The 16569-nt window shown below is 34.7% G+C and overlaps 1 protein-coding gene across 1 annotated transcript; it reads left to right on the top strand.

Moving 5' to 3' along the window:
• The first annotated feature begins 7614 nt into the window (after nt 1–7614).
• On the top strand, nt 7615–9584 carry LOC131950513 (adhesion G protein-coupled receptor E3-like). The gene is made up of 4 exons (XM_059312704.1): nt 7615–7907; nt 8252–8397; nt 8836–9052; nt 9443–9584. The coding sequence occupies exons 1-4, from the start codon at nt 7615–7617 to the stop codon at nt 9582–9584; spliced, it is 798 nt and encodes a 265-aa protein (XP_059168687.1).
• The last annotated feature ends 6985 nt before the right edge of the window (nt 9585–16569 follow it).

The following is a 16569-nucleotide window of genomic DNA, read 5'->3' as shown; positions in this document are numbered from 1 at the left end:
CTCCACATGACTTTAGACCTCCACATGACTTTAGACCTCCACATGACTTTAGACCTCCACATGACTTTAGACCTCCACATGACTTTAGGCCTCCACATGACTTTAGACCTCCACATGACTTTAGACCTCCACATGACTTTAGGCCTCCACATGACTTTAGACCTCCACATGACTTAAGACCTCCACATGACTTTAGACCTCCACATGACTTTAGACCTCCACATGACTTTAGACCTCCACATGACTTTAGACCTCCACATGACTTTAGACCTCCACATGACTTTAGACCTCCACATGACTTTAGACCTACACATGACTTTAGACCTCCACATGACTTTAGACCTCCACATGACTTTAGACCTCCACATGACTTTAGACCTCCACATGACTTTAGGCCTCCACATGACTTTAGACCTCCAAATGACTTTAGACCTCCACATGACTTTAGACCTCCACACGACTTTAGACCTCCATATGACTTTTACAAGTTCCTAAGCCTTGGAGATGTCAAAGCTTATCTAAATTATACAAATACATTATGTATTTAATCCATTCCTTCCCTGTTTGACATTTTTTAAACCTACTTTACATTTAATAAATAACATCTTGACGAGAGCAGAAAACATGGCCACACTATGGGGTGTGTCAGGGCCAGCCGGAGAACCCCCAAGAACCGCCAATACAGCCGTATCCTCTAAATATTCTACTCAACTTCGACCAGAGTCCAACGTTTGAAACAAAATCGACAGCAAAGAGTTTCTTTCATCGCGGTCATTGTGAGGCCAGTTACTGGACGTCTCCGGATGTAAGTTTTGTACAGGATGATTTTTAAAAAGTCAGGTTCAGGTTGTCTCTACTGAGGTAGCACTTTTTTTTCTAACGTAAGCTTTATGTTACTGTAAGACTTTTAATCTAAGTAACAGTTCGCATTACTTTATATATATATATATATATATATATATATATATATATATATATATATATATATATATATATACTAGCCGTCCCGGCCAGGCCCTGCACTGGCCTCTGTGAAAAAAATATCAGTAAACATTAAAGGACCATGACTTGTGTGTTTATTAAGCAGTATATACCCGCCATTGCCCGGCTTTAGGAAATATATTGCCTTTCGAATTAACCAACCTCAACCATAGTAAAAACGAAAACACAAAGCGAAACCCAAAAACAAACACATAAGCTAACGCAAACAAAAACGCAAACACAAACATAAACGCAAACACAAATGCAAACGCAAACACAAACATAAACGCAAACAGAAAAGAAAACACGACGTAAACACAAACAAACATGCAAACACTAACGAAATTACAAAATCAAACACAAACGCAAACACAAACAGAAACGTAAACATAAACACAACGCAAACACAATCGCAAGCCTAAACGCAAATTTTGTCTGAGATCATTAATTTGTCCATGACATCATTTGTCCTGATATATTTTGTCCTGGTATGTTTTGTCCGTGAGATCATTTGTCCTTGATATCATTAGTCCTTAGTTCATTTGCCCATGAGATATTTTGTCTGAGATATTTCCTGTCTGAGATATTTCCTGAGATTTTCCTGTTATCATGCTGGTTCTGTCTAGGTCAAACTATTCTATTTTAGTACTACCAATTGCATAATATTTCGCATTGGTTGATCCATCTGTTTACAACAAGTATCAGGATGACAAGTAAAATCCTATGTTAGTCAAAGCAATTACGTACAACATCCTGTTTATATTACTATAACATACTATTACAAAAAGACAAGAGACAAATCAACTTAGATGGAACAGACAAAAAAAAAAGAAAAATAATCTTAAGCCAAATACCGGAGTTTCTTATTGTGTTCACCCCTCCCTTGCCTTCTCTTGCCATTTTGTTTTTACTAAACTCATTAGGTACCTGTAGATGAAAGCCTGATTGCATTTGGTTGTTACCTCTGATGTTTTCCATGTCTAGGATCCGTATCACAGGACTGTCAATCTGGTTGTGTGTGTGTGTGTGTGTGTGTGTGTGTGTGTGTGTGTGTGTGTGTGTGTGTGTGTGTGTGTGTGTGTGTGTGTGTGTGTGTGTCCGTCAACACGATAACTTGAGTACCGTTTCACGTTTCCTATGTTACATTTTTTTTAGTTTTCTATTAAACATTTTAGCAATTTCAGGTAACTGGAAGTAATAGACCTAATTAGACCTAAACGCATTCATGCTAAATATAGTCGTAGATTTCACACCTAAAACGCGCTCCTAGGATCAGAAGATAAAGAGCGCATTTCCTGATAGAATAAGGCTAAAAATTACATCTATAACCAAGACCTTATTCCTACATTCGGACGCTAAACGTCAATTACACAGACCCAATTAAATTTTTTAAACAGAAACTTCAACGCTTTCTACTAGACTGCACGCCTAGACAGGCATATATTAATAACATTTAGAACTAAATAAGAAGCGGAACCCTATACTTTATTTTTAATAAGCGTTTACTTTTTTTCTGGAGATTAGCGCAATTTCCATTCTGGAGAATTGCGTTTATTAACTCGTCTTTTCTGTGAATGTGTGTCCGCAGCTTTAAGTCGTATCTCCTCCTCAACGAAGCAATATCGAGGACTAGTTCCAAAAGCAAATATGTTAACGAAGTTCCGACGAGGATAGTGGACCAAACAAATTCCCGGAATTCCTTCCTGGATTTCCCAGAAAAGCCAAAAAAAACCTCGAAAAAAAAATGCAGTTTTTGGCCCATATCTTGGCAACCAGACCACTTAGCGACTTGAAACATAGCGAAAAATAGATATCTATATATTGCTATATAGTACTGTAGTGTATTATGTATAATGTAAGTTTAAAAATTTTTTTGTGACCGAACGAAAGGATATTTTTGAAAACTTTCTTCGGCAATATTGTTCTAAATTATGGCAGAAATCGATTGGTACATGTTTCAAGTCGCTAAGTGGTCTGGTTGCCGAGATATGGGCCAAATACTGCATTTTTTCGAGGTTTTTTGGCTTTTTCGGGAAATCCATGAAAGAAACCAGGAATTATTTTAGCCTATGTTCATCCTCGTAACTTGCTTAACATAATTGCTTTTAAAACTAGTCATCGATATTGCTTCGTTGAGGAGGAGATACGACTTAAAGCTGCGGACACACATACATCCATACATTCATTCATCCATCCATTCCCAGAAATGACGAGTCAATAAACGCAATTCTCCAGAATTGAAATTGCGCTTAAAATATACACACACTACAACCAAAAACAATGAACGTAACACAATCTGTTTTGTAATTTTTGTAAAAAAACGTTTCTTACATAATAATTCCTGGAAAATTATTTAAGACAAGTGAAATAGGGGAAATAATCACTCTCTTAATATGAATATGTATATATCTCTACATCTATCTATATACTACTAAAACTCAAGTTTTTTTTACATGTTTGAATTTTTTTTTTGTTTGTTTGTCTAATTTCTTACTGTAAGGAAACTGCTTTATATGGGGGGCTGTAAAATAGTATGTAGGTAGAAAACAATTTTTGATTGCAGACAGACTGTTAATCACACATTTATTTAAAGACGTTAATTAATTTATTGATTTATTCATAGGTAGATTAATCACATTTTTTTAAAAAGATTAAAAAACCACTAGACTCGACGGAACCGTGAAGTCACAGTTTTTTGTTTACTTTTTAGTACAATAAAATGGCGGCTTCCATCATAGGCCCATTCAAAAGTTTAACGCGTTCTAAATCTAATTTTCTGTCGGCCATAACTTTAACAATACGTCCGTTTGCTGTTTTTATTACGTTCCAACACTAATATAAATTTTCAACTGTCTTTTTCATTTAGTTTTACATTAAATTTCTCTACAATCTGACCAACAAAGTTATTTATAGATCTAAAAATATCATGTGACCAAGCAAGTTATTTATAGATCTAGATCTAGAATCTAGGTCAAACAAAAGATTAGTTAGATACATATCAAAGATTAATTAAATAAAAATACAATCCATTTTATAATCATAATACATTTTTAGTCCTTAAATACTTTATATAAATCTTTGTTATTTATCTATCAAGATCTAGATTCTAGATCTAGCAAGAGTTACGCAAATACTAGATTCTAGACTTAAGACTTAAGCAAACGAGTCGTAGAATCTAGATCTAGATAATTCTATCTAGATCTAGACAATTTCAGACCTTCTTTATTTTATATAAATCTTTGTTTGGCTAATTTAAGCTAAAGTTTAATTTAAAAGTTACTACTACTAGACTTAGATCTAGATCTATGCGCGTAAATCAAGTTGAATAAGGAGACTCAAAGTATTAAACTATAGTATAAAAATTCATTCGTCACGACACGACTAAAAATACAAAGTTGTTAGTGTAATCGGCTCTCATGCGGGTGGCACAGGTTCTAAACCAATACGTCAATGATATTTTTTTTTCAATTTTTATTTTATTTTTTAGATGTGAATGAAAAAGTTGCCTATCTGAACTTGGCGGGATACAGGGCAGGTGAAGTAGAGTTCATCTGTTTCTTTGTCCTAAGCATATGAAGGGATAGCGTGGTCAGAGACATGCTCGGCTGGAATCGTTTTTTAAACGATAAAACATGTTGTCTGAGACTTGGCGGGACACTGGGCAGGTGAAGTTGAGTTTAGTAGATCACCTGTGACGTCAGTATATGAAGGGATAGTCCAAAATCGGTGTTTTCGGTGTTTTTAAAAGATAAAAAACATATTTTTGAATGTGGGGTCTGTTTTTGTGTGACGATAAGTGACACTGCAGTAGCTTAGTGAGGGGGGACGACATATTTCCCCGGGCGCCGACCTTAGGGGGCGCCAAAATGGGTTGAAAAAATAAATTGAAAGGTTGAGGGGGGTGCAAATCGAAAGTTTGAGGGGGGGGGGGGGGTGCAAATCGAAATCTTGAGGGGGGATGCACATCAAACGTTTGAGGGGGGAGGTGCAAATCGAAATCTTGCGGGGGGGGGGGTTCAAATCGAAAAGTTTGTCCCAGGGCGCCGGGAAGGGTCGCTACGCCTATGAGTGACAGACGTAATGTTTTTTGATGGATGACCCCTGAAACCCACAGTTATCCAACGGATGACGGGTAGTCTAGTTTTATTATAAACGTCAAAACAAATAAATAATTACTTTAGAATATAATGAAATTGTTTAACACTATTCGTGTTTACAAAGTGTTTTTGTCTATAATCAGAATTTGATAATCATCATAAATGCTAAAGTATTACAGCATAATGAAAGTTTTTAAAATCAGAGTTGGTATAAAACCACGCTTTTCGACTTATTAGTAAAACATTCGGAATAACAGCCTACATTTAACTAAATAATGGTCTTTTAGTTCAAATCATATATTTATAATTAACTACTGCTTCTTTGTGTTCTTCATAGATCATTTTTAACATAGTGATAGGTAGGGTTAGATCACTGTATTGATCAAACACCTTTTTTACTGGTAATTACAAAAACAATATTCACAGAGTTTTACGTTTAAAAAGCTAATTTTCTGGCGACATGGTACTTTGGTACATCATAACGCGTTTTTCTACATGTACTTAACAGATCAGTTCGGGGTGGTTTGGGGGGGGGGGGGGGGGGGTAGGAGGGGTTCTACTTCATTCACCACTGTGCGGCCACTTTAGGTCAATTATCCAACCCAGCGTATACCTAGGTGTGACATTAATGTCTCTCTACACAATTGTGGTGGTGAGGTGGGGGGTGGATACCCAACTCAGACTGAACATAGTGTCAGTTTTTAGATGACTGTTCTAAACATAGGGGGTCTTCCATAAATGACATCACGCTTTTTTAATCGAGATTTGTAATCTCGACGTTTTACACCTCACTGATACGGAAAAACATAATTTTGCAATCTTGTCCGTATGTCTGTGTGTCTGTGGTGTGAGTGTGAGTGTATGTGTGTGTGTGTAAACACGATAACTTAAGTACCGTTACAGCTAGGTTGATGAAATTTCATATATATGTATTTTATCAAAATCGTAGATCCATATCAACTTTTGAGCGATTTCTGATAACCGGAAGTGGTATTTTTTGCACTTTGAATTTTTCAAAGCCTATAACTTGAGTACTATTTCAGATAGATAAATGAAATTTCACACGTAAGTGAAATATCTAATCCTCTACCTTCTATCAAATTTTTAGTAATTTCCGTTGACCGGAAGTAGTAATTTACGCTATTTCCTATTTCTCAAAAAACTCTTGTAAATTTATAAAATACTAATAATATTCCGCACTATTATGCACATTTTGTTTTGGCGTTCGCTTGGTGCGCAATGTTTTTTTCTATGAGATTCTATTCTATTTTAAAAATTTTAAGTATTTAAAATGGATTAAAAATCATAACTATATCCCGAGTTCCCATCCCCTGTTGTTTTATATAAGGATATTCGAGAAAGTTTATGGGAGATCACTCCCGGTTTATTTTTAAAAAAAGCTTTGGTCGCTCATGAGTTCTCGCTTTTTTTTAAAAGAGTGAGTTTGTTGTTTTGTTTTGTTATTTTTAGTGCATTTAAAAGCTTGTCATTATAAAAGTTTTACATTTTTTAAAGACGATAATTGTATTGACAAAGCTCCGAATACAATCCATTTTGTTGTCCAACCTTCAGGGTGAATGCCAACAACTACAATGTACTCCAGGTAAATTATTATACAATGGAACATGTACTACAGCAATTCCACAGTTCAGAGGACTTGGCTACAGGCTGAAGATTTGGCTGGTGCCTGACCTGAAAAGACTGAATCACTCCATCAATAACGTTACAGTTTCCAAAGTGGTAGCACCGTTTAGAAATAAAGTAAACATCTGGTTTTTAACATACATTGCATTTCCATATTTCGACCAGTTAGTTTATTTAACGTATTTTTTGTGTTTAAATTTTTTAGAAATGCATAAATTGTGAAAGATAGCTATTTTACTAATTGTGTCTACAGTTAGAAGAAATCTTATCATCTGTAAGCCAGGGATGGAAGCTACATAGAGGCATCATAGTTAAACACAACACTGACCACAACACTGACCACAACACTGACCACAACACTGACAACAACACTGACAACAACACTGACCACAACACTGACCACAACATTGACCCAACCACTGACAAGCAAACTGACCTGAACTATCCCATCGTTTTCTGGGTGGATGCAACCATTTTGTCCAAGACTCAAGTCTCACGGGACGAGATAGAAAACACGATCGTACAAAAGTTCATCAACAAATCAATGCAACTGGAAGTTGAACAAACAGATCACGTCTTTTTGGACCCAGTCATCATGGTCAGTGAACCCAAGAACAGCTTATCTTGTAGATATTGGGCACAGGTTAAAAATTATTCGTGTAGCGAAGAAATTACTTTTTCACAAACATTCGATACAAAACTTCACGCGCATATCCTACAATTTTGGAAAATTTTCATTAAAATTTCCAACCTTCTGTTGTGTAACTATGTGAGCTATAACAAAACGTCCTACACCATTGAAGTGGACGAGACCAGAGCACCGCCTAAGATAAATATAGAGCTGGATCTTGTGGGGACGAGAATCACTTTCTCGGAATTCAGTGAGCTGAACATGTTGGCGCTTGACGGAGACGACGTGCTCAACGTCTGCCGTCAACTGCTGGACACAAAGCTCACTCTAGTGGACAGCTTGACCAGTTCCAAAAGGTCTGGACAACGTTATGGCTGGACAGTTGAGTATATCCTGACTCTGGTTGTGATGTCTGTTTCCATGACGTGTCTTCTGGCGACTCTACTGACCTACAGTCTGTTTCCTGTGCTACGGAGCAGAGCAGGCAAGAGAAATATGTTTCTGTCTGGGAGTCTTCTGCTGGCACACGCTTCATTGTTGGCTACGTCACATATGTAAGTGTGTCAGTTTTAGCTACGTCAAGTATGTGAGTGGGTCATGTTAGCTACGTCACATATGTAAGTGTGTCATTTGTTAGCCACGTTGCATATGTAAGTGTGTCAGTTTTAGCTACGTCACATATGTGAGTGTGTCATTTTAGATACGTCACATATGTAGATGTGTCAGAGTTGGTTACATTAGATTTTCCTTAAAAGCTAAAGCAAAAAACATTACCGTTACATAAAAAATGACAAAATACTAATTATTTCAATTATACTTTCAATGATCTTGATGTTGGTTGTTTTTTAAAATTAATTGTTAAAAATGTTAAATTAAAAAAAAAAATTGTTTTTCCCAGATCCGGCCCCAGCTGGCTGTGTACAGCTGTTGGTGTCTCCACCCATTTCCTGTGGCTGTGGATGTTCACGTGGACGTTCATCTGTAGCTTCCAGATGTTCAGGGTCTTCACCGCTATCAACATCCCAAACTACACCCTGAACCAACGTGACCAGACCTTGGAGTTGATTCGGCAAATAGTTTCCTCCTTCATTTTGCCATTGGTCGTTGTTATTACTGTGATCGTGACGTCATTAATCAAAACACAAGGAAGAACAACTGGATATGGTGATGTCGTCTGCTATTTGAATTCTCCGTTTCTTGTTGGTGAGTTGCTATATGCTGACGTTTTTATACATTATTTATAGGAAATAACCCTAGGACAAAATGTGTAAACACAAAATATTTTAGGATAAAATTTTCAAGACAAAATATGTCTTACAACAAAATCTCAGTCTAAGTATTTCATACAGCCTACAATGCTTTTAAGTTTCTTCAACATACCTTCGAAAGTGTACATTATTTGGGTTTATTCTATCACTTAGTAAATTTAATATTCCTTATCTTTTATTTTGCTGAGCTTGTAAGCGATATTATTATCAACAGGAGTTTCCATGGTGGCGCCCCTAATGCTAGTTGTCGTCTGCAACTTGGTATTTTTCACCATCACGGTGGTGAAGATACACAGCGTAGCTCTGCTCCAGTCTAACGACAGACGTGAGGACCGCAAGAACCTGTTTGTCTACGCCAAGTTGTCCTCCATGACAGGAGCCTTTTGGGTGCTGGGGGTCATCGATGGGGCAGTGGACGTCAGTGCTTTGAGGTTGTTTGTTGTCAGTGGTTTAATTTGTTGTTGTAATATTAGTTTTTAATGATATATATATATATATATATATATATATATATATATATATATATATAGAGAGAGAGAGAGAGAGAGAGAGAGAGAGAGAGAGAGAGCGAAAGAAAGAGATAAATACATACAGAAAAAAATAGATGTAAAAACGTATTCATGAACATTTAATAATTATTTTACTTATAAATATGGATTAGCGTACATATATAAAATATAAATTTACACATACATATGTATAAGAATATATATATATATATATATATATATATATATATATATATATATATATATATATATATATATATATATATATAATGTTACATAAATACTTGATGTTTTAAAATACTTTGCCCATAGGTATGTCTCCATTGTGCTAAATGGCTTGCAGGGCGTCTTCATCTTCATATCGTATGTCTGCAGTAGAAAGGTTTACAAACTCTACTCGAGCTTCACAAGTCAGGAACCTCAGTCTACCGCACCGCCTACGGAATCTCAGTAGAGACCCAACCTATTGAACTATCAATTAATTAGTGACCCATTCTACTCCACCAGCAAGTAATAAGTTACATAGTCTACTTCACCTCCAAAACAAATGCTGTAGAGACCCTGGCTACTTAATTACCAAAATAAACACCTGAATTAAATAATTAAACGAAAATCCCATCTAATATTTTGTTTATCAGTGACAAAGAGAAAACAAGAAAACCATGGGTTCGGCGTGGTCGAGTCGGTAAAGCTCATGGTTGCTAAACCGAAAAGTCCATCGGGCAGATGAGGTTCATTAGCTGGGGACAGCCACTCTTCTATGAGAGACAACTCCAAAATCAAACAACTGCTGCCTTGTAGCTTGTTCTTGGTTGGACAAAGGCTATGGAAGCAAATCCAAAAAGAAAAGCAGGCTGAAATCGGAGTCAATGGCCTCATGGCGCATAACCAGTTGACACGTAATCCTTAATTGTGATGGAGGGGGGGGGGTGCCTTCCAACACTAAAATTAAGAACAAAGAAGAAGAAGAAGTATCAAACCCACGGCCGTTTAAAACAAAACAGATATACAATCATATTTTGTTCGTACTTTCTAAGTACATGAAACTTATTCACTGTAAACTCTAATAAATAAATAAATAAATACGTAGGACTATATTGTAGTCTGTTTTTGATTTGACTATATTTGACTTAACTAAAATGTATGTATTACATAATCTTTCATCAGCAGACACGTATTACTATATGCTACTACTTTTCAAGTACTTCACCCATACAAATATACTTATGTGCAAATACAGATAAATTACTGTACGTACAAACAAGGTACGATGAACATAGAAATGTCTAAAACTGGCATGTGGAAAGTGAATTTATTAAAATGATTGTTCACATTTTAACATTTGTATGTTATTTTTTATGCATACTGTGCGGAAGGCTTTTGAAATATAATATGAGAAATATAAATTTACGAGCCGACCCGCGGTGTATCATACGCCGCTATTTAGTTGTTGTTTTTTCTACTTTTCAGTAATTCATAATTTGTGAATTCGACGCAGAGGCGTAGCTAGGGGAGGGCGGGGAGGGCGGCCGCCCCGGGCGCCGACCCTAGGGGGGCGCCAAAAGGGGTAGAAAAAATAAATTAAAAGCTCATTTTAAGCTGCAGTTTTGAATTATAAACAGTCAAAGTAAAGAAATTTAACGGCTGAGAGCCTTTGCATACTGATTTAACTGTTTTCTACCTTGATTGTGTAACTGTAAAACATATATCTTTAAGAAACAGTGACCGGAAAAACCGCTTTCCAGCTTTCGTAGATGGGGAGGGGGCGCTTTTTCGAAGACTAAAATCGGAAAAATTCACACTGGATTAAGGAATAAATAACCGATATCACTCAGAAAAGAAACCCATTGAACTAGAGCGTATTTTACGATTGTGTAAGATAAAAATGAGTTAGTGACGTTTAAAATCCGCTCTACCTTTTTTGTCCAAGATGTCGGGGCGCTTTTTCACTAACAAAAAGCGCAGGATTTGTACTGGATCGGTTGCTAGATAACTCTTTTAACACTTAGAAAAGAAATCAATTGTATTAACACTTAATGTACGATTTCACTACCCAGTTTTGCTAAGTAATAACGCGACTATAGTTCTTTGAACGATTTTTACGATTCTCTCAACTTGATCGAGAGAGATCAGATACTTTTACTTGATTGCATTACATCTTGCCTGAATCACTGCATTAAAGAGAAACAAATATGACGGATTCTTGTATCGCTATCCGATCAGTAAAATAGCAGACTGTCGGAGCGGGTGGATGGGAAGCGACACTTTTTGCCAAAATTTTAAGAGAGAAGAAAATTAGTATATTGTACTGATTATTACTTTGTTCAACCTAACTAATAATTCAAAATGGCAACATTGGCCTACTATGATCGAAATTGTTCTAAAGACAAGACCAAAAGTAGACCAAATAAGGTTAGCACCTTCTACAAAATACACTCTAAACAGTGGTTCTTAACTTTTTGGAGTACCGAACCCCACCATTTTCATATGAGCAGACACCGAACCCTTCTTAATAGTTGTATCGTCCACACTGACAAATCCGACCGTGAATCAAATGAGTCGGCTGTGTGTCTTGACCTCCGCGGAAGCCCTGAGACTGAATTACCGAACCTCGCGGGTTCGATGGAGCCCACTGTTCTAAGCTCTTTTGATTTTCTACTTTTTATTCGTTTCGGCATCTTAAGAGGTATTTAATTGGCGTCCAGTGAAGTTTTAGGGAACGACAATCAGCGTAATTGTTAATTTTTTTCCAGACTGTCGCACACACAAAAACACATATACCTATATATATATATATATATATATATATATATATATATATATATATATATATATATATATATATATATATATATACATATATACATATATATATATATATATATATATATATATATATATATATATATATATATATATATATATATATATGTATATATATATATATATGTATATATATATATGTATATATATGTATATATGTATATATATATATATATATATATATATATATATATACTTTTATACAATTTATTTCAATTGAAAATGATATCTAATTGTTTTTTCTAAGTAAACACAATTTAATCCCACTACTGTTGACTTAATTTTACGATAAAGTTTTATCAATATTATTTTATCAATTTAATCTCAGCAAAGTCTAAATCCGTAGGAAATGGAGACACCAAAACGACCCATACCGTGTCAGGTTGCTGAATTTGAGCGGGGTGATCATCATTTGACGTAAATGAAAATGGAAGCAAATTGAAGCTTTTGTTGTCAGAAGAGATTTTTAATCTCTAGATGATTAATACTTACAGCAAACACAATTCAAACGGATGCAGAAGTAGGTGAAATATAAAACTGGTTTTATTTCACGACAATTCTTGCGATGCTGCAATGAATAAAAAAATATGAGCCTTTGAGTTTTTTCTAAACCCAACACTTGACATAAGGTTTTTAATCGAGTACACTATCACACAAATCTTTCCTTTTATTTAAACATGCACTTCTTGGCTGATGGATTCAGTGTTTCTCCCAGACTTATTTCTCCGGGGGGGGGGGGGGGGGGGGGAAGGGTGCACTTGAAATTTTCGGGGGGGGGGGGGGGGTAAAGTATATATTTTCTATATAAATTCCATTTCGTTCGGGGGAGTGGGGGCGGTAGACTTTTCTTGTGGGGGGGGGGGGCGAAGGGATGCCTGGAAGAAACTCTGTATGTATTGCAATCTTCAGAAACTTGTTACAACGTTACAGGCAGTGGCGTTGTGTTTAAGACGTTGACATGAAAAAAAATGGCAGCTTATAGTTTTGTAGATCAAAAGATCGATGGGACCAAAAGGCCAACATACTTAGTATTAAAAGTGATGGGACCAGGTCAACATACTTAGTATTAAAAGTGATGGGACCAAAAGGTCAACATACTTAGTATTAAAAGTGATGGGACCAAAAGGCCAACATACTTAGTATTAAAAGTGATCATTAAAAATTTGCGGAGGAGGAGCGGGGTGGTTTTTTTCCCCCACTAAGAGCAAATAAATTAGATAAGAAAACAAAACTTACATGTCGGTAAATTGTATTCGTATCCGCTTAAGCGGGACGTATTGATATGACGACGGAATATTGACGAAATAATGCTAAAAAAAAACAACAACAAACAAACTATTAAACATACACACATACATTTTTTACCATAGTGATTATGTGTATGATGCGATTCGATCTCCAAAATAAGTTACGCATTTTAGATTTAAATATACAGTATTCTAAAATACCAACCGGTTTTCTTAAAATTAGCACAGCCAGCACCAAAAGAATTGCCATGTTATGAAAATATTAGAAAAATTATTATATTGAAAATATTAGAGTTTTTAAAAATCTCACCATTACAAGACAAAACGTATTAAAATTTACAAATTTCTTAAAAATTTAAAACGAAAATTTTATGCCATGTTTCAATACCTTTGTTAACGTATTTTTAAGGTGTTAATAAGTGAGTAGCACATTAACACAGTTTTTTACTTTCTCGTATATACGAAGTATAGAGAAAGTCTTTTAATCGTGCACAAAAATCACATTAAATTTGGACAGTTTTCACCGTTTTACTCCTCAGTCCTTCATCACATCCGGGATGTAGAGGACTTATTTTAATCACGCAAAAATTATAAATCAAGATTTATGCGTAATGGAGTCGGAAAAACTGGATTATCCCATTCTGTCCGTATGTCTGTGTGTCTGTGTATAAACACAATAACTTGAGTACCGTTACAGCTAAGTTGATAAAATTTCATATACAAGTATTATATCAAAATCGTAGATCCGTATCAACGTTTGAGCGATTTCCAATAACCGGAAGTGGAACTTTTTCTACTTTGAATTTTTCAAAAGCCTATAAATTGAGTACTATTTCAGATGGATAAATAAAATTTCACATGTAAGTAAAAGATCTAATTCTCTGCCGTATATATAATTTTGAGTAATTTCCGTTGACCGGAAGTAATAATTTTAGCTATTTCCGATTTCTCAAAAAGCGCATGTGAATTTATAAAGTACTAATAATATTCCGCACTATTTTGCACATTTTATATGACGTTCACTTAGTGTGCAATTCTTTTTTCTACGAGATTTTATTCTATTTTAAAAAGTTTAAGTATTTAAAATGGATTAAAAGTCATGTCTATATCCCGAGTTGCCATTCCCTGTTGTTTTATATAAGAATATTCGAGAAAGTTTTGGGGAGATCACTCCCAGTTTATTTAAAAATATGTCACTTTTTTGTGTTTTTACATGTACAATAAACAAACACTTTTTTCTGAAAGTTGTAAAAATGCTTACTAACAGTAATATCTACAGCCGGAACTAAAAGAATGGCATTGTATTTTTTTTTAAAAATATAATTTGAAAAAAAACATCTGATCCATTATTGAAAACAAAATGGAAAATGGAAACATTTCTAGAAAAATTTAATTTGGATTAGAATACTATAGTTGTAGTTTCGGCTATAGACAAATTTGTTAGAATCCTTTACGTTAAATTTTAAGTATATTGCCAACTGTTTTGATTTTTTAAAATAAAAGAGTAACAAATTTTTTTTTAAATTTGATATTTATTACATCATTGAAAATCTGGTTGTCTGTCCTCCTTGAAGAAAGTCATAGTCTATTTTCAAAAAAAGTTTCCTCAATAATTAGAATTATAAAAAGTATTAGAACCAGTATTTATACTAGAATTGGTGTTTATCTTTCCATGCTATAAAATTACAGGAGCAAATATTTACATATTTAAAAACTAGGTAGTTTATTACACTACAAAAACATCAAGTACCTGCACTTGAAGATGAATGTCATTTTCTTCTTTTATAAGCAAAAGGCTTTATTTATATTACTTATTATTGATGCATATTTCTATTTCAAAAGAAAATAATACCACACATAATATGAATCATAGTGTACCATAATGATCAATTATTAAAAATCATAAATTAGAAATAAATGAAGATAAATGCTATAAACAAAACATTCATACAATAACTTTTGACAACTGATTTTTTTAAAATGACCAAAACCAAGAGCATAACAAAAAAAAATTGAAAATGATGGATGGATAGTAAAACTTTTTTGACAGTACAAGAATAAAGAAAATCAAATATGTTGGACTTCTTTTAGTTACACGGTTTAACATGTCTAAAGGTCATTAAAAATTAGGCACAGTGGAAAGAAAAAAAAAGAAACAGAGACTATGTTTTTTTTTTACTCATCATACGATGCTGTCTTTCCACTGTGCCTAATTTTTAAAAGACTAACAAATATTGATAAAATGTGTGTTGATTAAAAATATTTTGTTTATACCTATAAGAATAACCACTTTAAATATTTGTCAGCTGCATACATAAAAGTTTTGTTTTGGCGATTTGTTTTTGTTAGCATGGGTGATACAGCCCCTTAATAGTAACTAAATTGTAGTCGTGTAATTTTATAATAAGCTAAATCGTTTTCGTATAAACTTACAAGTAGCTAAATTGTGGTCGTATAAAACTTACAAGAGCTAAAAAGGTAGCAAAATAAATAAACCGGGAGTGATCTCCCCTAAACTTTCTCGAATATTCTTATATAACACAGCGAGGAATCGCAACTCGGGATATAGATAATATTTTAAAACAATTTTTAATTACTTAAAGTTTTAAAAATAGAATAGAATCTCGTAGAAATTGAATCTCGTAGAAAAAAGAATTGCGCACTAAGTGAACGCTAAACAAAATGTGTAAAATATAGCGGAATATTATTAGTACTTAATAAATTCACATGCGCTTTTTTGAGGAATCGGAAATAGCGTAAATTACTACTTCCGGTCAACGAAAATTACTCAGAATATTACAATAGGCAGAGAATTAGATATTTTACTTATTTTTGAAATTTCGTTCATCTATCTGTAACAGTAGTCAAGTTATAGGCTTTTGAAAAACCTAAAGTAGAATAAGTTCCACTTCCGGCTACCGGAAATCGCTGAAAGTTGATAAAAAGTACAGATTTGATATAATACTTGTGTATGAAATTTCATCAACCTAGTTGTAAAGGTACTCAAGTTATCGTGTTCACTGACACACACACAGACATACAGACATAATTGCAAAGCCCAGTTTTTCAGACTCGATCACGCATAGAACGCCGACATTTTTAAAAATCTGCATTTATTACTTTTCATGATTAAAATAAGTCCCCTATACTTCGTATATGATGAAGTACTGAGGTGTAAAACGATGAAAACTGTCAAAATTTCATGTGATTTAGTGCACGATTACAATACTTCCTCTACACTCTGTATACGAGAACGTAACAAGGGATTGCACCTCGTGTGCTGTTGAGTTGGTGAAAAAAACGACGGTACAGCTGCGCATGCCTGCAGCCTCGCTCGGTCACGTGGTCACTACGCCGCTGAGAGGATTT

This window comes from Physella acuta, unplaced genomic scaffold (genome assembly GCF_028476545.2).
Source record: "Physella acuta isolate Inbredline_101_S28 unplaced genomic scaffold, ASM2847654v3 ptg000769l, whole genome shotgun sequence".
NCBI classification, from domain to species: domain Eukaryota; kingdom Metazoa; phylum Mollusca; class Gastropoda; family Physidae; genus Physella; species Physella acuta.
The sequence above is the reverse complement of the archived record's forward strand: the minus strand, read 5'-3'. Positions and strand labels throughout refer to the sequence as shown.

Bases quoted from the DNA above. Each gene is read 5' to 3' on its own strand.
- LOC131950513 (XM_059312704.1), top strand. From the start codon at position 7,615: ATGTTGGCGCTTGACGGAGACGACGTGCTCAACGTCTGCCGTCAACTG. The intron at 7,908-8,251 runs GTAAGTGTGTCA...TGTTTTTCCCAG, and splicing joins TTGTTGGCTACGTCACATAT to ATCCGGCCCCAGCTGGCTGT. The intron at 9,053-9,442 runs GTTGTTTGTTGT...CTTTGCCCATAG, and splicing joins GTGGACGTCAGTGCTTTGAG to GTATGTCTCCATTGTGCTAA.